The sequence below is a fragment of the Eleginops maclovinus genome, chromosome 15, assembly GCF_036324505.1.
Source record: "Eleginops maclovinus isolate JMC-PN-2008 ecotype Puerto Natales chromosome 15, JC_Emac_rtc_rv5, whole genome shotgun sequence".
Classification (NCBI taxonomy): Eukaryota; Metazoa; Chordata; class Actinopteri; order Perciformes; family Eleginopidae; genus Eleginops; species Eleginops maclovinus.
The window spans coordinates 21,718,814-21,742,348 of NC_086363.1; the positions used below are offsets into that span (position 1 = coordinate 21,718,814).

General features: G+C 44.5%; 1 protein-coding gene across 1 annotated transcript in view; it reads left to right on the forward strand.

Moving 5' to 3' along the window:
* The first annotated feature begins 13,912 nt into the window (after positions 1-13,912).
* slc16a10 (solute carrier family 16 member 10) overlaps positions 13,913-23,535 on the forward strand; it is a 33,842-nt gene continuing 24,219 nt past the window's right edge. Inside the window, exon 1 of the mRNA XM_063902266.1 lies at positions 13,913-14,364. Coding sequence (XP_063758336.1) covers positions 14,055-14,364 — 310 coding nt within the window. The 5' untranslated portion in view covers positions 13,913-14,054. The remainder of the gene's footprint in view (positions 14,365-23,535) is intronic.

Here is a 23,535-nt window from a genome sequence, read left to right on the forward strand (position 1 = left end):
TTCATCTTAATCTGCAAAATAAAGCTGTCAGATAAATGTAAAATAAAGACAATAATATTTCCATCTGAGATGCAAAGTAGCAGGACATGGTAATTCTCAAGTAAAGTACAAGTGCCATTGTACATTACAAATACAACAACAGCCTGTCTTTGGGAGTACAATAACTTTTTTGCTTTTTAGAATGCTTCAGAATGAAAAAATAACAAATCTGTCAATCAATTTGGGTGTGTAATAACTTGTGTTCCGCTAATCACACCATCCTGTCCTGTCAAGACACACTGCCCTCAGGAGAGTTGAAGAAGGTGCAGAAGGCCTCTCTTGATGCCCTGTTTCCTCCCATATGTCTGACTCATGCCATGTGTCTCCCCTGCTGCTCTTCCTCATCCAGCAACCCCTGGTTTTCACTAGGGGCAAGCAAGAAGTTGTGAAGGATGCTTCCAGCCACCACAAGCATGTCCACGTTTTTCGGGTGCAGGTTGATACGACTGTGGAAAATTCCCCACCTGGAGGCCAGAATGCCGAAAGCATTTTCCACCACCATCCTTGCTCTTGAAAGTCTGTAGTTGAAAATCCTGTCCGGGGTATGGTCTCATTAGGTATGGCTCTAGTGGGAAAGCTGCGTCACCCACCATGACGATTGGCATCTCACCCAGGTGAGCAGTACCAGGCAGACAGGTACTGGGTGGAACATGAAGTTTTCTGGTCTCCATTCCTCTCCCCAAATCCGATCCGGCATACACCCCACCATCACTTGTTCTTCCGAAATTCCCCACTTGAATCACTCTGTAGTCAGCATCAACAAGTGCCAAAAGCACTATAGAAAAGGTCTTCTTGTAGTTGAAGTACTGACTCCCAGACAGTGGTCGTGCTTGTATGACAATATGCTTTCCGTCTATTGCTCCCGAAGCAATTTGGGAAATTCCATTTTCCCCAGAAGCCTTGTGCAACCTCCTTCCATGCGTCTTCTGTTGGCCTGGGTAGGAACCTCTCCCTCATAATTTTTTCAATGGCTGCACATACCGTATGGACAGAGTTTGTCACAGTAGTGCATCCTAAGCGATAGCTGAATGCTAGGCTGACTTCAAGAACAGCAGCGGCCCAGCATTCCACACAGGACGCAAGGAGGAGGCTGCAGACAACAGACATTGGAGAGCAAATGTTGGTTCTACTACAGGATCCACCTGCCATAGCACACATGCCAGAAACAGAACTGGAGGAGTCTTATTGCTTTGCTCTTAGCCTTGATCAGATATTGCAAAGAATGGACAAAGATAAAAAAACATCAGGCCAAAATAAGCATTTTAAACACACTGCAGAGAGGATTCAGGAATGGCCTCCAAACTCCCCAGATCTCAATCCATCGAGCGTCTGCAGGGTGTGCTGGATAAACAAGTCCGATCCATGTAGGCCCCACCTCGCAACTTACAGGTCTTAAAGCACCTGCTGCTAACGTCCTGGAGCCAGACCCCACAGCACACCTTCAGAGGTCTAGTGGAGTCCAGGTGGTCATAATCTTATGGCTGATCAGAGTACACACACACACACACACACACACTCACACAAAAACACATACATACACACACACACATCGCATTATAATGTTTGTGTGTGTGAACATGATAATGAACACACACACATATCCAGGCTTTTCACACACACAAAAACTCTTGAGGCCCCCTGGTAAAATGTCAAGTATCACTACTTTTCTTCAAAATTAGAGCTGACATTACAGAATGCATGGTGGTTTCAATGGAAGTTAATGAGGCATTTTTTGCCAGATTGACTTGTTTTGTGTTTTTTTTTAAAACACAAAACAAGTTTTTTTATTATAAAAAAACTTTTTTTATAATAAATAGTGAAACAATTCAAATAAATGAACTGGCATGTAAATATTTAAAATATTAAAACAATATTGAACATTTTGTAGTTTTGAGTAAGCGAGAAGTTGTTTTAGATCTTTATGAAAAAAAAAAGTTTCATTGTTTTATTAAATATGTTTTTTTTCCGGGCAGGTGACCAAGGGTTAGCACATTTGAAGAGGGCACAAGGCTTAAAGATCATGTACTTGGCGTGGGCTGATTTGACAACTCAACCCTGAATCACTGCAGACACAGGACCGTCCTCATCTGCGCTCTTTTTCTGTAAACGGCAACTTCCGGTAGCAATGATTTTATTTTTGTTTTAAGAAAATGAAAATCATCCTGTTTTTTAAGTGTAGTTTATGCCCGAAAATTAAATATCCACTCTTTTTTGGATTTCCATTTATGAAAACAAAATCCAATGACCAAATATACACTGACCAAAGTCACATCTCGCGGCGCACTAAAACACTACACAACTGTAATCGGGAACTTCCGGTAGCAGAATATGGGGGAAAAAGTGTTTTCGTTTTCTGTTTTGTAGTGATTTTATTAATTTTTTTAAGAACAACAAAATGAAAATCATGCCATTTTTTAAGTTTAGCTAATGCCCTTTTGACCATGATAAAGAAAAACGCCTTCTATTTCTTTTTTTTTTCCTTTTTTTTCAATTGGGAAACGTAAATTAAATATCCACTCGTTTTTGGTTTTTGGATTCCCTTTTATGAAAAGAAAATCCAATGACCAAAACATACACTGACCGACTATTAGATAAACTGACAAGTCAAGCAGGATGTAAAGTCACGTAGAAATTGTAAATGAAACCAAAGGCTTTGGTTGGTTTTTCTAGCCATTTCTACAATAATGTGATAAATCTGACATTTATATCATAACATATTTTTATGCGAGTAAGAACTATTCTAAGGGACCCGGGCTGTGAAGTAAATAACTTTTGACTTTAGAGGAAGGGTTACCTGGACAGGGTCTTTAATGAGGGGTGACACAGATTATCACAGTAATACTGAGGATTTGCTGCTAAATTCCCATGAAAGCTGTTGCCTCACTAGCAGGATTATGTCTTCAATCACATTTTCTTCCTGCAGTGGTCTCTAAACAAGTTTTAAATTACCTAAAGGATAAATGTGTAACTATATTTTTAGTTTTTAAATCGACCAGTTAAATGATCACAAGCTCTCAAATGTGTTCTGAACTGGAGGCTTGGGGTTAGCCCCCAACAGAACATCACTCAGCACAGATACAAGCGTTGCATTTATCAATGATTTACACTTTTAAAAAAATGTTTTAATGAGTTATTAGTGTCCTTTCCGAGAACCAGCACCTTATCGTGGTGGAGAGGTTTGTGTGCCCCGATGAACCTGGGGGCTTTGTTGTCTGGAACTTTGTGTTCCTGGTAGGGTCTCCCATGGCAAATTGGTCTCAGGTAAGGGGCCAGACTAAGATTGGTTCAAAAACACCTCATGAAAAACACACTTGGAAGCGAGGATACCCGGCCCGGGGAAGCCCGGGGTCCCCTTCTGGAGACAGGCCCAGAAGGAGGACTCGTCAGCGAGCGTCTGGTGGCCAGGCTTGCCACGGAGCCCGGCCGGGCACAGTCCGAAAAAGCAACGTGGGCAACACCTCCGCTTCTCCGTCCCGCGGGCCCACCACCTACGGGAAACAACGATGGGGTCGGGTGCGCTGCCAGAAGGGTGGCAGTGAAAGCAGAGGGTCTCGACGGACCAGACTCAGGCAACAGAAGCTGGCTTTGGGGACGTGGATTCACCTCTCTGGGGGGGAAGGAGCCGGAGCTTGTGCGGGAGGTGGAGCGTTAGCAGTTGGATCTGGTGGGGCTAACCTCTATGCACAGCATCGGCTCTGGAACCTTACTTCTGGATAGGGTTTTACTCTATTCTTCTCCGGAGTTGCCCAAGGTGTGAGGCGCCGAGCGGGTGTGGGGATACTCACAAGCCCCCGGTTGAGTGCCGCTTTGTTGGAGTTTACCCCAGTGGACGAGAGGGTCGCCCCCTCATGGGGGGGAAAACTCAGACTGTTGTGTGTGCTTATGCACCAAACAGCAGTTCAGAGTATTCTGCCTTCTTGGAGACCCTGAAAGAAGTCCTGTATGGGGCTCCTGAAGGGGACTCCTTAGTCTTGCTGGGAGACTTCAACGCACACGAGGGCAATGATGGAGACACTTGGAGGGGCGTGATTGGGAGGAACGGCCCCCCTGATCTGAACCGGAGTGGTGGTTTGTTAATGGACTTCTGTGCTAGTCATGGATTGGCCATAACAAACACCGTGTTCGAACATAAGGATGCTCATAAGTGTACGTGGTACCAGAGCACCCTAGGCAGAAGGTCCATGATCGATTTTGTTATCGTATCATCGGACCTGAGGTCGCATGTTTTGGACACTCGGGTGAAGAGAGGGGCGGAGTTGTCAACTGATCACCATCTGGTGGTGAGTTGGGTCGAGTGGCGGGGGAAGCCTCTGGACAGACCTGGTAAGCCCAAACGTGTAGTGCGGGTGAACTGGGAACGTCTGGAGGAGTCCCAAGTCCAGGAGGCCTTCAACTCACACCTCCGGCGGAGCTTTTCAGGCATCCCTGTGGAGTCTGGGGACATTGAACCAGAGTGGGCGGTGTTCAAAGCCTCCATTGCCGAAGCTGCTGCGGGGAGCTGTGGTCTCAAGGTTTTAGGTGCCTCAAGGGGCGGTAACCCTCGAACCTCCTGGTGGACACCGGTGGTCAGGGAAGCCGTCCGACTGAAGAAGGAGGCCTTCCGGGATATGTTATCCCTGGGTACTCCTGACGCAGTTGCAAGGAATCGACGGGCCCAAGGGCAGCAGCCTCAGCCGTAGCCGAGGCAAAGCAGCGGGTGTGGGAGAAGTTCAGAGAAGCCATGGAGAAAGACTTTCGGTCGGCACCAAAGTTGTTCTAGAAAACCGTCCGACACCTCAGGAGGGGGAAGCAGGGAACCATCCAAGCTGTCTACAGTAAGGATGGGACGCTGTTGACCTCCACTGATAGTGTGTTAGGGCGGTGGAAGGAACACTTTGAGGAACTCCTGAATCCGACAACTCCGCCCTCTATGTTAGAGGCGGAGCTGGGGTATGAAGGGGGATCAATTCCAACCTCATGGGGGGATGTCACTGAGGTAGTTAAACAGCTCCACAGTGGCAAAGCCCCGGGGGTGGATGAGATCCGCCCAGAAATGCTGAAGGCTCTGGGTGTTGAGGGACTGTCATGGTTGAAACGTCTCATCAACATTGCGTGGAAGTCGGAAACAGTACCGAAGGAGTGGTAGACTGGGGTGGTGGTTCCTCTTTTTAAAAAGGGGGATCAGAGGGTGTGTGCCAATTACAGAGGTATCACATTACTCAGCCTCCCCGGGAAAGTTTACTCTAAGGTGCTGGAAAGGAGGGTCCGGCCGATTGTCGAACCTCAGATTGAAGAGGAACAATGCGGTTTTCGTCCTGGTCGTGGAACGACAGACCAGCTTTTCACTCTCGCAAGGATCCTGGAGGGGGCCTGGGAGTACGCTCATCCGGTCTACATGTGCTTTGTGGATTTGGAGAAGGCGTATGACCGGGTTCCCAGGGAGATACTGTGGGAGGTGCTGCGGGAGTATGGGGTGAGGGGGTCTCTACTCAGGGCCATCCAATCTCTGTACTCTCAAAGCGAGAGCTGTGTCCGGGTCCTCGGCAGCACGTCGGACCGGTTTCCGGTGAGGGTTGGCCTCCGCCAAGGCTGCGCTTTGTCACCAATCCTGTTTGTGATATTCATGGACAGGATTTCGAGGCGTAGTCGTGGGGTAGGGGGTCTGAAGTTCGGTGGGCTGAGGATTGCACCACTGCTTTTTGCAGATGATGTGGTCCTAATGGCTTCATCGGTCTGTGACCTTCAGCACTCACTGGATCGGTTCGCAGCCGACTGTGAAGCGGCTGGGATGAGGATCAGCACCTCCAAATCTGAGGCCATGGTTCTCAGCAGGAAACTGATGGACTGTCCACTCCAGGTAGGGAATGAAGCCCTACCCCAAGTGAAGGAGTTCAAGTATCTCGGGGTCTGGACAACAATGGAGCGTGAGATGGGCCGGAGAATCGGAGCAGCTGGAGCGGTACTGCAGTCGCTTTACCGCACCGTTGTGACGAAAAGAGAGCTGAGCCAGAAGGCAAAGCTCTCTGTCTACCGGGCCATCTTCGTTCCTACCCTCACCTATGGTCATGAAGGATGGGTCATGACTGAAAGAACGAGATCGCGGATACAAGCGGCCGAAATGGGATTTCTCCGCAGGGTGGCTGGCATCTCCCTTAGGGATAAGGTCAGAAGTTCAGTCATCCGGGAGGGACTCGGAGTAGAACCGCTGCTCCTTCGCATTGAAAGGAGCCAGTTGAGGTGGTTCGGGCACCTAGTGAGGATGCCACCTGGGCGCCTCCCTAGGGAGGTTTTCCAGGCACGTCCAGCTGGGAAGAGACCGAGGGGTAGACCTAGGACCAGGTGGAGGGATTATATCTCTTCGCTGGCCTGGGAGCGTCTTGGAATCCCCCAGTCAGAGCTGGTTGATGTGGCCAGGGAAAGGAAAGTTTGGGGCTCTCTGCTGGAGCTGTTACCTCCGCGACTGACGGAAAAGCGGGTGAAGATGGATGGATGAATTATTAGTGTACTCCAATTTATGTAGTTGCTTGACATAATCACAGTGCTTCACCTGCAGCTGCCCTGCTGGCACCTTTTATCTAGCTCTGCAAAGTCGTAGTCCATTTAGCTGCCTCCTTCAGAAATCTCTCTCGCTGCTTCTGTCTCCTCTGTCTTGAATCATTCTTAAGCACAGAAATGTAACAATAGGCTATACATAAAAAAAAAAAGATTATTACATTAACTAATTTGAACAGTAGTTCACATCATCTCATAACAAAATAATCTAAGGCGACTACTTGCATTCTGAACTGATTTTTAAAATGAAAACCAGGGACATTATTAGTGTTGCGGTCCATAGCTCATTAAAATAACTAATGTTAGTAAATATTAAAGAAAAAATGGGGATAATTATGTTTTAATGTAGTTTGACCATTGTAACTGCTGAGCAGACATACTGATTAAATAGGGCTTCTAACTAATTACTTTAAATAAACTCACTAATTAATGAAACCAGTTCAACACGTATTATTCTTATTCTTATCATTCTGTATAAGCGCAGTAACGGTAAGGTATCCTAATAAGTCCCCTGGTTTGTCCCCTATACTCTAACTGCCATGAGAAAACTCAAAATCAATTTCCAAAATCCGACACTCGAGGTAATAAATATTAGATATATAATACGTAAAATGTGTGATCACACACTTAACGATATAGAACATAAATAATAAAACCTTACCTGGTTTAAAACCCTTTTGTGATCATATTGTGTTTTATTAGTTCACACTGAAACAAGTTATTCATTCAGAATTTCGTGGGCAATTACATGAAACATCAACGTTGTTATAATGTTATTTCACCTTGCTATGTGTTTTTAAAGCATATTTGAAAACGGGGACATTTCCGGGGACAGATTGACCTGGGGATTGGCCACCAAAGCCAGGCAGGCATTTGGCATGATCACCTTAGCCGTATGAGGCTGGACTCGGGGGGCTTTCCTTTACTCTCAGCTGTCAGATTGTAAACTAAGTCACGTGACTGGGGGCAGATGACAGCGCTGACAAGGTGTATTTCCCGCAGCGAGACGCTACAATACTAATTGTGGGCTTATCATGTTGATTCGGCCACAACAGAAAAAAAAAAGAAGGGAGAAAACGGGCCATTACCCGGGCAACATTAGCCCGTACCTTTGCACATCCCTGCTTCTCTGAGACCTTCACTAAGATCTTCCAGCATCTGACTTTGCTATTAAATTCCATAATCTGGCACGTACAGTGATTGAAGTCAACCAGAATTGTTTGATGCTTTCCTTTACAGACTCTCTGACCCATTAAAGGATCAGTAATCCTTGACGAAGAGACTAATAAAGAGGGAGCGAGAGACAGAGACTGCAAGTTCCAGTTCCCCCCAAAAGAGAGGCCTCTTTCGCCCACCTACTCGCACTCACCTGCTACCTAGCACGACCTGAAAGAGGTCTTCAGGAGGAACACGAGGTCCTTCAGAGACTGCTGGAGAACAAGCTCTATGTCAAGACAGAGAAGTGTGAGTTCCACCAGAATATGGTCAGCTTCCTTGGCTACAAAAGCAGGCAAGGCAGAGTGGAGGCAGATACAGGAAGGATCAAAACTGTGGTGGAGTGGCCGGTCCCCCACCACAACGAAGGAGCTGCAGAGGTTCACCTCAGCCCCATCCTCACCCAACCAGATCCTGGTAAGCGGTTTATAGTTGAAGTAGATGCGTCAGACACAGATGTGGGAGCTTTCTTGTTGCAAACTGCTGGCCCCAATAATCACCTACATCCTTGTGCTTTCAAGCCGTCTCCCCAGAAAAGCGCAAACATGATGTGGGTAACAGGGAGCTTAAACAGGGACCGGGGCAATAAAGCTGGCATTGGAGGAGGGGCGACACTTGTCTGGACAGATGACAAAAACTGGACAGATTCCAAAAACTTTGCTCACATTGTATAGTGTAGTCTCAGAACTGTTAATGATCAAGGACCCATTGTAATACTGATGAACTGGTTGGGCCATGTGAAGAGGAGCCCACTCAAGGACTGGGACGCTGAAATACTTCAGTAAAAAACACATCCAATAAATGAAATAAAGACCCTTGAAGTAAACTCAAATACACCATGTAGTCAATATTATATTGCTTTCGCGACTACATTCTTTTGCAGTCACAAAAGCAATAAGCCAATCAGACATGGACAAAACACAGGATCAGTCTAAGAGTTCTGTAGAACAGTTCTGGTGCAGGGGCGGATCCACCCCCAAGATTTGTTAACCAGTGCTTTACATATTGATTATGCAGGCCAGAGCTGGAAAAATGTAAAGAAAAGGGGATATTGCTTATTTTTTAGCACAAAAATTCAGAGAACTGAAAAGAAGGACAAGAGAGAGGGAAATGAGAAAGGAGAGGAGAGTACACCGGAGGGACCAGGAGGGTCAGTACAGGAGAAGGCCACAGAAGGAGATGAAGATATGGCTAGAGAAGTAGTGGGTGTGAGAAATGAAGAAGAGGGTTCAGACTCAGAAAGAGGGACAGAAGCAGGAAGTCAGAGGGATTCTGAGGAAGATGGAAGGGAGGCAGTTGCTATTCTAGCTGGACCACATTGTATGTTTTTATTACCCATCCATTACAGTAGCATAGCATGGCATGTCACTCACATAAAACTTCACGTAAAATAACATGTTAATTCCTGCTTTCTGTTTTATGTGTTATACAGGATTACTTACATAAAGATTTACAAATGCATCTTATTGTATTAATGATAATGATCAAACTAAAAATATAAAACAAATGCCGTGCCCCCCTTCAAAAACCTCTTGCCACCCCATTGCCACCCCATGTAAAATGTTCTAGATCCGCCACTGCCCTGGTGTTGCCAACTCGAAATGTGATTGGTCAATGCAACATTTTCATTGCCACTTGTTTAAAGCTACAAGGCCCGCGCTGTTGATTCTGAAGGCCCTGAGGCAGATTTATTTGACCCAGCAACACATCCTGACTGAAATATGATTGGATGAAAGCTCCAAAATTAACAACCATTACTCGGTGCGCAACACAGAGAAAAGCAATACAATTAAGAGAATAGACTATTGAAAATAATTGAATTGAATACATGTTAGTAAAAATCTATTTTAAAACGTTATTATAAGTTATTCACTGAATAATGTTGTATTAAAACGTTATTCAGTGATACTGCTGGCCTAAACAATGATAGCGACGGTTCGCCACACAGTAATAGTTCAACAATAATACAGTAAATAATTAAGACTGTAAATATTGTTGTCTGCCCGTGGCGAGATGACGAGGCTCCATTAAAAATAAACCTATTTTAGTGATTTACTGACTTTGGGTAAGTTAATAATGTTTTAATGAAGTTGACTAAAGCAATTCGTATTTCTTAGTGCTTTCATGTGAATTCGGCGAACATAGATATATCAAATGATCGTGATGATGTTGATGATGATGATGATGTTGATGATGTTGATGATGATGATGATGATGATGATGATGATGATGATGATGATGATGATGATGATGATTAAATGATGATTAAAAATCGTCAGGTGATACAAAAACAAACCGATTATTTGTGTAGTTGTAGCGTTGTAACCGCACACGAGGATTAAACAACGTGATTTTGTTAAAGGTGCCATAGAAAGCATCTATCTGGTATTTTAAATTGTTCTCTGATGTCTACAAAGAAGGTATATAACTTTGGTTGATCCAAAAAATGTCCAGAGGCGGTTTTACAGGCCCATTCATAACTATGTTTTGGTCCTAGAATGAAGCAAGCTGAATTGCCTTATTTGGGCAGCCTCGAGGGGATACACATCTATTATACCTGCTGCTATTGTTGTTCTCATACATGTGACTTCTTTGTCTTGAGCATCATGACACTGCTGTGTCTATACTCTGGTCAAACACATGAGCATCAGGAGTTGGGTTGTGTGGAAGTCGGCCTGAAACTGTCTGAAGTTTCTTCTGTAACTCGTAAAGAGTGTGTAAAATGTGATTTCACTGGCAGCACTCGCCATAAAAAGATTTTTTTATGCGAGGGAGTGCGGCCGTCTTTCCAGAAGGCTGTGGGATGGATCCCCGCCCGAGCAGTCAACATGTCGATGTATCCTTGGGCAAGATACTTAACCCCAATTTGCTCCCGATGGCCTACGGTGTGTGAATGTGTGTGAGTGTTAGGTTCAAAGGTTCAAAGGTTTTATTTGTCACATGCACAGCAGATACAACGTATATGTTGGCAATGAAAATCTTATATCCCAGGCTCCTCCAACAACTCAACATACATGGTGCAAAAAAGATCAATAAAATCATGCAAAAATTAGACAAGAATAAACTAGTGCAAACTGCTAGTGCATTACGTAAGGTGCAATAACAACAATAAAGATGTAAAATATATACATATGTAGAATGAATTGAGATTATTTAAATACACTGTACAGTCATTTAAATACTTTACACTGTTGTACGAGGAGGTATAGACATATGCATATATTACGTATAAACAGATATTTATGGCAGATGTGTATAATATATAGATATGTGTACTATAAACAGATGTAGTAGACATTCAAAGAGCTCAGGAGCTCAGCAGTCTTATAGCCTGTGGTATAAAACTGTCCCTGAGTCTGGTGGTCTTGGTCCGGATGCTGCGGTACCGTCTGCCAGACGGCAGCAGACAGAACAGGTTGTTGCTGGGGTGATGGGGGTCCTTTAATATCCTACCGGCCTTCTTCCTACACCGCTGGGTGTAGAGGTCCTCCATGGATGGCAGCTCCGTCCTGGTGATGTGCTAAGCAGTTCTCTCCACCCTCTGTAGAGTCTTACGGTTGAGGGCGGTGCAACTGCCATACCAGGTGGTGATGCAGTCAGTCAGGATACTCTCGATGGTGCACCTGTAGAAGTTGCAGAGTATCCTGGAGTCCATGTTGAACTTCCGCAGTCTGCGGAGGAAGAACAGCCGCTGTCGAGCCGTGTTGGATATGACCCTGGTGTGATGTGTCCATGTCAGGTCCTCACTGATGTTTACCCCGAGGAACCTGAAGCGGCTGACTCTCTCCACAGGAGTCCCGTCGATGGTGATGGGTGTGTGTGCCTCTCTCTGCCTCTTCCTGTAGTCCACAATCAGCTCCTTTGTTTTGCTGACGTTGAGATGGAGGTTGTTGTCCTGGCACCAAGATGTCAGGGCTCTGACCTCCTCTCTGTACGCCGTCTCGTCGCCGTCTGTGATCAGGCCGATGACGGTCGTGTCATCAGCAAACTTGATGATGGTGTTGGAGCTGTGTGTGGCCACACAGTCGTGCGTGAACAGGGAGTAGAGGAGAGGGCTGAGCACACAACCCTGAGGGGCTCCGGTGTTGAGGGTCAAGGTGGAGGATGTGATGTTCCCCATCCGCACTGCCTGGGATCTGCCCGTCAGGAAGCTCAGGATCCAGTCACAGAGGGCGCTGTTGAACCCGAGGTCCCTGAGCTTAATGATGAGCTTGGAGGGCACAATGGCGTTGAATGCTGAACTGTAGTCAATGAACAGCATTCTCACATAAGTGGTCCAGTGTATTTTTACCGCGCGTGGGGCAGCTGACGTGCTGATAGTATTTCGGCAGGACTTTCTTCATGTTGGCTCTGTTAAAATCCCCGGCCACAATAAATGCGGCCTCTGGCCGAGAAGTCTCTGTCCTGTCGATAATCCCATACAGCTCCTCCAGCGCTGTGTTGTTGTCAGCGTGAGGCCGAACATACACTGCTGTTAAAACAACAGATGTGAACTCCCTCGGCAGATAAAAAGGCTGGCATCCGATCATGATGTGCTCTAGGCTGGGAGAACAGTCCAAAGAAATGATCTCCACATCTGAGCACCACTTGTTGTTAATCATGAAGCACACACCTCCTCCTTTGCTCTTCCCTGAGTTTATTGTCCGGTCCTGGCGATGAATGGAGAATCCATGTGGAGCAATGGCGGCGTCCGGTATCGTGGGGTTGAGCCAAGTCTCCGTGAAAACCAAAACATTACAGGTCTTAATGTCCCGTTGAAATGCCATCCTGCTACGGAGTTCGTCCAGCTTATTATCCAGGGATTGGACATTTGCCAGAAGTAAACTCGGTAGATGAGGCCTGTTTACACGTTTCCTCAGCCTGACCAGGACCCCGGCCCAGGGATCCTCGCCGTCTCTTCCTCCTGCGCTCCACAGGTAGAGCTCCAGCAGGTAGAGCTCCAGCAGGTAAACACTGAGTCTCTCCATTGTTTGCAGGTCGTCGTGGATTATTGATGTCCACCAGCGACCTGATGTGGAAAAGTTGTTCTCTATCATATTGGATGATAGGGCTCGCTTGGGCGGTTTGCATGTTGCAAAAAAAGTTAAAAACAAACAACAAAGTAAAACAATAAAAACACTAAGATGTGGAGTTGGTGAGGAGCTCGAGACACGGCAGCCATCCTCGGTGCCACCTTCTTCCGCTTCTTCTTCTTCAGCTTCCCTAGATCAAGGTACACTGCTCTGCATTAATGAGGTGTGAATGGGTGAATGATGTGTTGTATATAAGTGCTTTGAGGGGTCGTAAGACTGGATAAAGCGCTATATAAGTACAGTCCATTTACTGTTGTGTTTTAATGATAGAAGGGCACTCATCTCGTCTTGTCCTGGAACATAAAAGTTACATCAGATATAAAAAAATTAAAAAAGGAAATGGTTTTCTTTAACATTCTGTAATAAATGTTCAATCAGATAACAACAGCTGAACACACAGCAAATGATTGTCTATCAGCAAAACTTAGAAACACAACTACATGATTGTTCTAACTGTAATGTCTATTTACGTTCAATCTAATTAGGAGACTTATCTCTTCTTCTTTCAACACAGAAATACACTATTTTTATTTGGCTACTGGTTAGGACTTACAAACTATGCTCAAGTATGGTTTCTCCTAATAACAGTTATATTTTCATGTGAATCATTAGTTTGTTTGATTCATCTGTACATTTTTCAACTTCATTTTAGAAATGTGCATCCCCAATAAAATGGTATGTGTCAATTTTTCAAGTAACTTAAAGTCGCTATATGGAACAAGTGGGTCTGATTTCCAGTTACATTTGTCTTATAATCTCCCAACCACAGCCACATCTTGACTCCCTGCACATATCCTTCTCATGTCCATCTGCCTGCCTTGCAGTGTCGGTTGGTCTATTTATAGCAGGGGAGAGGGGAGGGGTTTCATGGCTGCAGTGGGGCAGCTGCCGATGGGAGGACATTAGGCTGTACATTTATATACATGTGTTTATTACTGGTCGTTCATCATACATTAGTTCTACAGCTACATTTCGTCTTTATCTTCAGTACTCGACCGTCACGGTGGACAGTGTCCAATCAGTTGCAGGATTCCCCGGAGCCCCGCCCCCCCGTCTATTTATAATAATGCAACAGCAGCTTTGACAGCAGACTCTGCATCAGCTCCAGTTCACGCGACCTGTGTGACTACCTGTGCTCAGCCCAGTCAGATCTCCGCTTTAACTGATCATCAGTATAAGGTAACCGACGTCAAGACAATGACAGAAGGGACCAACATGCCAGGAGAAGACCGAGCGGAGCAGGGCGAGGAGCCCGCCGGGGCTCCGGCAGAGGAGAGGAAGGAGAACGGGGACAGCAAAGGGACTGTCCCGGAGCAGAGCGCAGCTGCCGGGGCACAGGAGGTGGAGTTCGTGCACCCAGAGGGTGGCTGGGGCTGGGTGGTGATGCTGGCCGCAATGTGGTGTAACGGCTCGGTGTTCGGGATCCAGAACGCCTTCGGGATCCTCTTCCTCTCGCTGCTCCGGGAGTTCGGCTCCGAGGACGACGATGACCTCCGCTTCAGGACAGGTGAGTGACCCCCCCCCCCCCCCCCCCCCCCTCAGGGCACACCAACACATGCTGTGTAACCGCCACGACCAATGCTTTAAATGTAGCATGCCTCAATGTATTCACACAGTCCTACAAGTCCTCTGGAAGGGGGCTTAAAGCAAAGATCCACGTCAAACCTCTTGTGGGGGGCTTGAACCCTTTCCAGATGATTGTGTATTAATAAATGATCTTACCTTACACTTTTTACAACAGCGTGGTAGTCACATAAGTACGTGTGCTTTAATGTGTCAGTACTACGTCAGCTACCAGTCATACAATATGTCGTTTCCTGGTGAGAGAGGAAACAAGGATCAACTAAACAGTGTGTCTGCGGGGACTGCCCCCAGCCCCCACTGCCAAGCTTCTTCTACACCATGAATGTACCGCTACCAACGGCAGTATTAATGTGCGGGTTGGTATCACTGTCCTGCAAACCAGCAGTTGTAGTTGCCTCATGTGTTCAGTGAGCCAGAGATTGTGAATGAACTGAGTGTGCCACAGTGCTGCAGCATTTATCTCATCCTGCTCCTCAGGAAGGATCCTCTCAAGCTGATAAAACTGTTAGGTTATCATGCCTCGTGCTACGCTACAGGATGTGAGAGGTTAAGATCATCATACCTCATTCTGTTTTAAGTCACATCTGTTGACAACACACGAGTTCAGAGTGAAGGACAAGGTTACATGGAAAATCCCAATCTCTTCTGTATGTGTGTGTGTGTGTGTGTGTGTGTGTGTGTGTGTGTGTGTGTGTGTGTGTGTGTGTGTGTGTGTGTGTGTGTGGGTGGGTGGGTGGGTGGTTGGGTGTGTGTGTGTGTATGCTGCTGTTGTCAGATGAACAGTAAGAGTAGAACTGAACGGAAACCCTATTTAAGTCGTCTATAATCTGAACAGTTGATGGTATGTCTGTTTGTAGACTACAAATATGCTTTTTCCTGATTCAGTGTCGCCGGTTTTGAGTTAGGGAACAGATTTTACTTTGTCAATTAAGACCATACAGTACAGACGTCTGCATTTGCTTTATGTTGTTCCTGCTTCTAAAGCTTTAAATGCTATACTTTTTTACATGAACTCGATGTCCCAAATATAAAGGTATTAGAGCAAAATGAAATGGTTATTGGACTTACAATGGACTTACAGAGCGCTCTTTAGTCTTCAACTTAAGTTACACCCTTACAAGCCAACCTCCTGAGAACCTCGTCTGGCGACTACACAAGTTGCAGCAATAGTGGCCGAAGTTGCTCATTCATCCATTTGACCTGTGGTGGCAAGTAATAAAGTCACATTTGTTACAGAAACATGTACGGTATATACCATGATGCAATTTCCTTTGACTTGTTTTGTAAGATACGTTGACATTCCTGTGGGTTAGAAGTTACATTTCAGGACAAGTTAAAGATTGCTGCTCAACACACCTACTGAAGATTATACCTACATTATGAATATGTTCTGCTGTGAAGCACTCTTTGCCCCTGTCTGCAACTTCTACCTGCTGTTGTCTTAACACATGCAACAATGGTATTATTGCTGCTGTTACAGCTCTGGCTGACATGGATATACTATGTAGACTCTAACCCCGCTTCTCCCGAAGTCCAGAGTTCATGGGCAGTCAGTCTTGATAAATGATGGCTACTGGACCCTGGGAATGTGAGGAGGAGGAGGAGGAGGAGGAGGAGCAGGAGGGTATGGCAGATGAACTTGAGGCTCGCCGATGCAGCTTCCACTGTGGGTTCTCCTGGTTCTCCAGTGATAACCATACTCTTTAAACAGACTCAATTTAATATTGAGGCCATTAATCTCTCCTTGCTTTTTAGGGGACAGATCATGTCAAACTAACTCTGTCAGTGCTTTCAAACCTACCAAATTGTAGGTCAAATTGTGACAAAAGACAACTCACAATTTTTGGTGAAAACCTGGGATTCCACATGCCATTTAGATTCGGCTCATTTTCCTATGTCTCATGAAGGCTTATTAGAATAAAAAGACGATATTTAAGTAAAAAAGCATAATTTTTAATGACTTCAGGTACACCAGTGATGCCAGTGATGCAGAGTGGTGGCTGTGCCATAGAAAGAACGCAGTGTGCCTTTTTAGCAGTTGGTTCAGATCAGCTGGTTATCTAATCATTTAGGGGCCTCCAAACCTTTGAACCGGGTTTGTTTGGAATTGATTTGATCTGGACAAACAGGCTCTTGACTGCAGATCTGTTTAGAGTTTTGAGCCAGCTGGAATATGTCAGAACGTGTTTAATTGCTCTAATTTCAGGCCCAGTCAGGATGGAGTCCAGAACAGGTTGGGTCAATACCTAGAAGGATGTTATTGTTCCTGCTTATTACCAGAGTCATTCATCTGTCTCAATACTTTGCCGTCTCATCTGTGTTTGCTGCTTCGGCTTCTGGGTCCTGTCTCCATGACTAAAAGGTCATCATTTCCGTTGTTGATGTGATTGCGTGGAATCCAATGTGAAAGCTGCCTCACCTACAGCTGTCATCTAGCAGTCGGACCTCTCTCAGCCCCAGCTTCACTTCCCACGAATGGTCTTCTTCCAGACTGAAGGCCAACGATTTGTAATCAGTAGGGTGTTGGCGTAAAGTTTCCATATTGTTCCACTCCCTGCATACCTTTTGTAAGGCTTTGTTTTTAGGAGACAAGCTTGCAGACGATAAAATTACGCTCTTTTCTGCACAATGGCATCCCTGCCCTGTTAGGTAACTCTTCAATTGTTTGGGCACCAAGCTGTTTCCATAGGTCTGATTGTTTATGCTCTGAGATACACTTATGATACATAACTAAGCGTTCGAAGAATGCACGGTGATTAGTGGTTCCTACACTCCCAAAAGTACAATAGGAGCCAGAGCCTTTTGCAATCAAGCTCCTCTTATATTTAAATGTACAATGTAAAAGTGTCAAGTGAAAATGTTAACTGGAAAACAACATTATCACTTGACACTTCACATTACATTATTTTATTTAATATTCCATTGACTGCACTACTATGTGTATAATATCCTGCTTTATATTTTGTTCACTCCAATAGTGTTTTATTGTCCTACAGTTTACTGATTATTTATGTTCATAGTCCAACTGTATATAAATATATATATATATATATATATATTATATACTGGTATATATTTATAATACTGGTTTATTTTTGTTTATATTTATTCTTTATGTTAATACTTTAGAATTGTTTATTTCTTATTTTTAGTTTATTTCTAATTGTGCAATGCCTTGTTTATTATGCTGCTGCATCAAGTCATTCTTATCTTATCTTATCTCTTCTGTGGAACTGTGCATTCAATTGCATTATAGCCTGCAGACGATAGTTCAAAAAAGGTTAGGACGATTTGGACAATTTTGTAGCAGTTTTAAGGATGATTTAGGATACTGAATTGAAACAGCCAATCAGCTGCTGTAGACTTTCGGGGAATTTTTCCTTCTCCTACTCATGTCCTCTCTATCACATTGCTAGCTTAGCATCCTGAGCATCCTCACCGCAGTCTCTCGTCTTGTTGGTTGCCAGTTAAAGGTAACGTCTGGATCAGGAGTCGTGGCTGTGTCTGTTGCTGGGTTCTGCCTGAGGGACACTTTATTCATTGTGTTGGTACCTGGAAGATGTATCACATCTTTCTGGATCCAACTTTTTGATGTTGATTCACAGCAACATTTTCCCCCATTCATTTCTTGTACACTGCAGGGACGTCTTAGGACAGAGATACACACAATGTGATTTGTGGTATTCGGCTATGTAAATAGCTTAATTGATTAATAAGATAAGATGCGAGTTTCAGAAGATGTATAGGATTGAAAGGCACAGGTTTAAATGCAGCTTGTTTCTGGCTCTTCTGATGACAATAACATGCATTTCCTGCTCTGCCCTGTTTTTTCCTGCAGTCGTTCCCCTCCTGACATGAGCGCACATACCCAGAGAGAACATGAAGTGCTAACGAAGGTCTTCCTGTCATGAAGGGGGGGCTTTAATCAGGTAGCAGAGGAGGCAGGGGGGGGGGCGCTCGCTGTAACAGGCAGGCTGAGAGGCCAGAAAGGCTTGATAAACATCATGAATCATTGAAAAGGGATCCCATATATACGAAAAATATGAACTAATAGAACTGAAGGAGACAATCATCTCTATTGGGTATGTGCCTAACCACTGTGAATGTTTCGGGGGGAAAAGGTATTATTTCATTTATTTGTTTATTCATAAACAAATAGTACATGTAACTATTGGAACCACAGCTTGATCCCTCAACCTAGTGTAGAACTTCATATTGGGTTTTAGATCACACCCTATATAATCATGCTGACACAGACTGGTGCTTTGGAGCTGAAACATAAGAGTAATCACTAGAAAAAGTCTAATGAAGGTTCTGTTGCATCATGGGAAATTCTAAAAGTCCCTTCCTATTGGTCCTCAAACCTTTTAAGTGACACATTGAATTTCTGGACACAGTTCAGTTTTGATTGTGATTTTAATAAATATTTTGTATAGTTTCAGCTGATAACTTTATCACCTGTTTCATTATTGTCCAGTTATTGTAATATTGGTAGATATCCTCTTGAACTGGAAAAGATGCATTTTGTAGACACTCACTAACTATACTCTCAGACAGATCCTCGTGCAGGAAAGAGTTTCTCAGCCACAACCCTCAAGACATTCAGTAATAATCACTTTCAATAGCAAATGCACTTTTTAAAGCATTTGCATGTCTTCCAGGCAGAGCCAGCCCCCACACTGAGGGAAGGTACCTCACTCCTCCCTAATCTTTTTTTTTTAGGATATTTTTGGGGCTTTTACCTGTAGTGTTCGGCTGGCTCAGGATTTGAATGTTAGCTGAAAAATTCCCCGCTGGGGCACTACTAAAGGATTTCTGATTCCGATCTATATTTTAGAGAAGGCCTACCAATAGTGTTTCGGTGTTTAGAGTTGTATTTCAACGGGTAAAGATAAAGTTGCTCCATGTCATGATGAGTGAGTTTGTCTGGGTGAGGGTTCTATTGGGTTTATCTAAATCGCCTTTATTTATTTGACATTTCTGCAGTTTGAATGAACGTGATAAAACAAGTGCAGTCACAATTTGTTCTTCATGGAGACTGTTCTTAGCACTGAGCACAGACTTAATGTCTATCTGTGCCACTTTAACAGTTACCGCTGAAAAACTGCTCTGTGTGTGAGCTCTGGAGGACATACCTACACACATGTTGCAACACGCTTCTTCTTCTCATATCCAAGATCACGTGCTGCTGTGGAATCACTATATTCAGAGAGTACCTCCACATGAGAACTCTTTCTCTCTTATAATACAAACTGACATTTTGAACATTTAAGTTATGAAATGCAATCCATGAAATGCTTAATCACCAAACATAATGGTATTATTAAATGAATTATTCTCTATTTGACGTACTTCCTCAGGGTTAGACCAACCTCTATATTCCTCTGTTTTAAGTGTCATAGAATGTAAGCAGCTATCTTTGCTCAGTTGCAGAAAGTCTACAGGATCACTGAACATCTCATTCTAAAGTTACTGCATATTATTTTTAAAGATGCTTATTATACCTATGTACCTCAACAACCCTATCAATACCACCCTGGAAAGCTTCCGTCACAGTCACAACCTTTGGACGTTTCTAGTTTATAATTTATCATATGCAGTGCTTGTAATTTGTATGGTTTAGTCTTATTTTCCTGTTCTGATAAGGCAGTCAGTGACTCTTATAATGCCCCACTGAGCTAACTGTTATTTCATGACCTAACTCTTAGCTGGTTGGGGCGATGGGAGGCTTCTTTAAGATAAGCCATGATATAAAGATCCCCTTTTATGCTAAATGCACTTTTTGCTGTCTTTTATACATAAATATGTGTCCCCGGTGTGTAAGGAGATTCAAAAAGTGGCAGAAAATACAATCCGACAACGTCCCGCCCACGTGACACGTACGCAATATACAGTCGCGAGCTGAATCCCCTCCGCAGCACCTCTGTTGACCCTTTTCCACCAAACCGTATCCGGTTCAAGATCCTATCTATTGCTTTTCTGGCGCTTTTCTGGTTCTAGCCTGTACCTCCCCTTGTGTTTCCAACGCTCAGAGGCCGAGTGGAGCTCAAGTGGAGCTGCGTCATTGCGTCATTGTTTGCGTCATGACGTAACCGTTTACGTGCCCTCTTATGACTGATTCATATTCAATGAATGGATGAACTTTATTGTCAATCAGACTATGCAATTAGTACAAGTAATTAAACAGATGATTGAAATTACGTTTCCCCATACTCCAAATGTGCAAGTAAATATTGACAAACAACATATAACATGGTAGTACACACAGATTTAAACACAACATATACAGACAGGCAGAATAGAATATTTAGGTAGTTACTGAGGTGTAATAATAACAAGTGCAATATGGTAAAGTGTAAAGTGCAGAATAGCACCATTGAGATAAGTATGTCTGTAATTATGGATGATGTTGTGCATGTGAAGAGCAAAGTACAGTACAGTTTTTGATTAAAATTAACATTCAGTTGGTCTTTGTGGGTGCCAGGGTTGTCATGTTCATGGAATTTTCCTGGATGAGTTGAGTAGTCTGATGGTCTGTGGGGAAAAGCTATTGCAAAGTCTGGTAGTCTTGCACCGCATGCTGCGGTAGCGCTTGCCAGATGGTAGAAGAGTGAACAGTTCGTGTGCTGGATGGGTGGGGTCATTGGTGATGTTGGTGGCTCTCGAGGCAGAGGGATGTGTACAGGTCCTGGATGTATGGTTGGGCTGATTTGGTAATTTTCTCTGCTGTCCTCACCACCCTCTTTAGGGCCTTCTGGTCAGCAACAGGGCAGCTGCCCTACCAGACTGAGAGGCTGCTGGTAAGAATGCTCTCAATAGCACCCCTGTAAAAGGTGGTGAGAGCAGAAGAGGGGAGGTCAGCTCTCCTCATCCGGCGAAGGAAGTGGAGGTGTTGCTGTGCCTTTTTGACAAGTGCGGTGGTGTTGGTGGACCATGTTAGGTCATCTGTCATATGCACCCCCAGGAACTTGGTGCTTTTCATAGTTTCCACAGCGCTGCCATTGATGGTGGGTGGGGTGTGTGGCATGTGTGTCTTCCTGAAGTCCACAGTTATTTCTTTTGTTTTGCTGACAAGTTAGAGATTATTGCTGTCACACCAGTTGAGGAGTAGATGTACTTCCTCTCTGTAGGCTGAGTCATCGTCGCCACTGATGAGGCCCACCACTGTTGTGTCATCTGCGTACTTGATGAATTGATTCGCATTGTGCCTGGCACAACAATCGTGAGTCATCAGAGTGAACAGCAGAGGGGCTCAACACACATCCCTGGGGGACGCCAGTGTTCATGATGGTGGTCTCTGTTGAGTTTTTGGAATGGGTCAAGTGTAGAGGGGAGACTGGGTGTTATATATCTGACTGTCACACAAGCAGCTGATGCATACCCGCCCTCCCCATCAGTAGATGTGTTTCAGTCTGAACTGACGCTGTTTGGCATCACAACGCTGTTATGAAAGTGTCTCTGGCATTAGACAGGTGATGTTAGCATAGCAGGTGAAGCTACTCTGACTACCTTGACTACTTTGCTATCCTATTGTGGTATAAGCCGTTTTCTACACACATATTTTACCGGCGTAGTTTTCGTTCTGATTTAACTTCTGATGGCAATCTGTGTAGCTTATGCATTGATTCCATCCGATAGCTGCAATAATACAAAACATCAGGAAAACATCTGTGTTGACATATGTGTGTATGATTGACTGAGATGTATTCTGTACTACTTACCTGTTCCACACCATAAGGGGGTGCTATTGATTTTATATGAGATGAATATGATTGGTGACGTCACACCCCCTATATATACAGTGGTATGCAAAAGTTTGGGCACCCCTTAGGAAAACCACTGCATCAGTTTGTCACTTGCTGAGCTTTTGAAGCAGCAACTTCATTTTAACATATGTTATACCTTATGGTAACAGAAACATCTCAGTAGTGAAATAACTTTTATTGGTCAAACAGAAACATGTTTATGTGCATTCAAACAAAAATAGGCATGTGCATAAATTTGGGCACCCCTAAGAAATAATTCCATTAATATTTAGTATTGCCTCCTTTTGCTGCAATAACGGCCTGTAGACGCCTCCTGTAGCCACAGACAAGTCCCTTAAGCCTGGCAGGTGGTATTTTGGCCCATTCTTCCACACAAAACGTCTCCAGTTCAGTCAGGTTTCTTGGCCTCCGTGCATGGACAGCCTTCTTCAAATAAATCCATACATTTTCAATGATGTTAAGGTCTGGGGACTGGGATGGCCATTCCAGAACATTGTACCTGTGCTTCTGCATGAATTCCTTGGTGGATTTTGATCGGTGCTTAGGATCATTGTCCTGCTGAAAAATCCAACCCCGGCGTAGCTTCAACTTTGTGACTGACTCTAGAACATTCTTGTCAAGAATCTCCTGGTACTGTAAGGAATTCATGTGGCCCTCAACTTTAACAAGTTTTCCAGTACCTGTGCTAGCCACACAGCCCCATAACATGATAGATCCTCCACCAAATTTTACAGTGGGCAACAAGTTCTTTTCATTGAATGCAGTGTGTTTTTTTCGCCATGCATACCTGTTCATGTTATGACCAAATAACTCAATCTTGGTCTCATCTGACCACAGTATTTTGTTCCAAAATGCTTCTGGCTTGTCCAGATGTGCTTTTGCATACCTCATGCGACTCTTCTTGTGATTAACACTCAGGAAAGGCTTTTTGCACATCACCCTTCCAATGAGCTCTTCCTGGTGCAAAGTACGCTGGATTGTGGAACGGTGAACAACTACACCATCAGCAGCCAGATGTTGTTGTAGTTCTCTGGAGGTGGTCTGTGGCTTCTCTGTGACCATTTTCACCATCCTTCGCCTGTGCCTTTCCCCTATTTTTGTCGGCCTACCACATCTTTCCTTCACACGGACTGTTCCTGTGGCCTTCCATTTCACAACTACGTTTCTGACTGTGGAGACAGACAGTTTAAACCTGTCAGATAATTTTTTGTACCCTTCTCCTAATTTATAATGTTGGATTATCTTAGCTTTCAGGTCAGTGGAGAGTTGTTTTGAGGTCCCCATCTTGCCACTCCCTAAGAAAGAACCTAGGCCAGGCACAGCCAGCT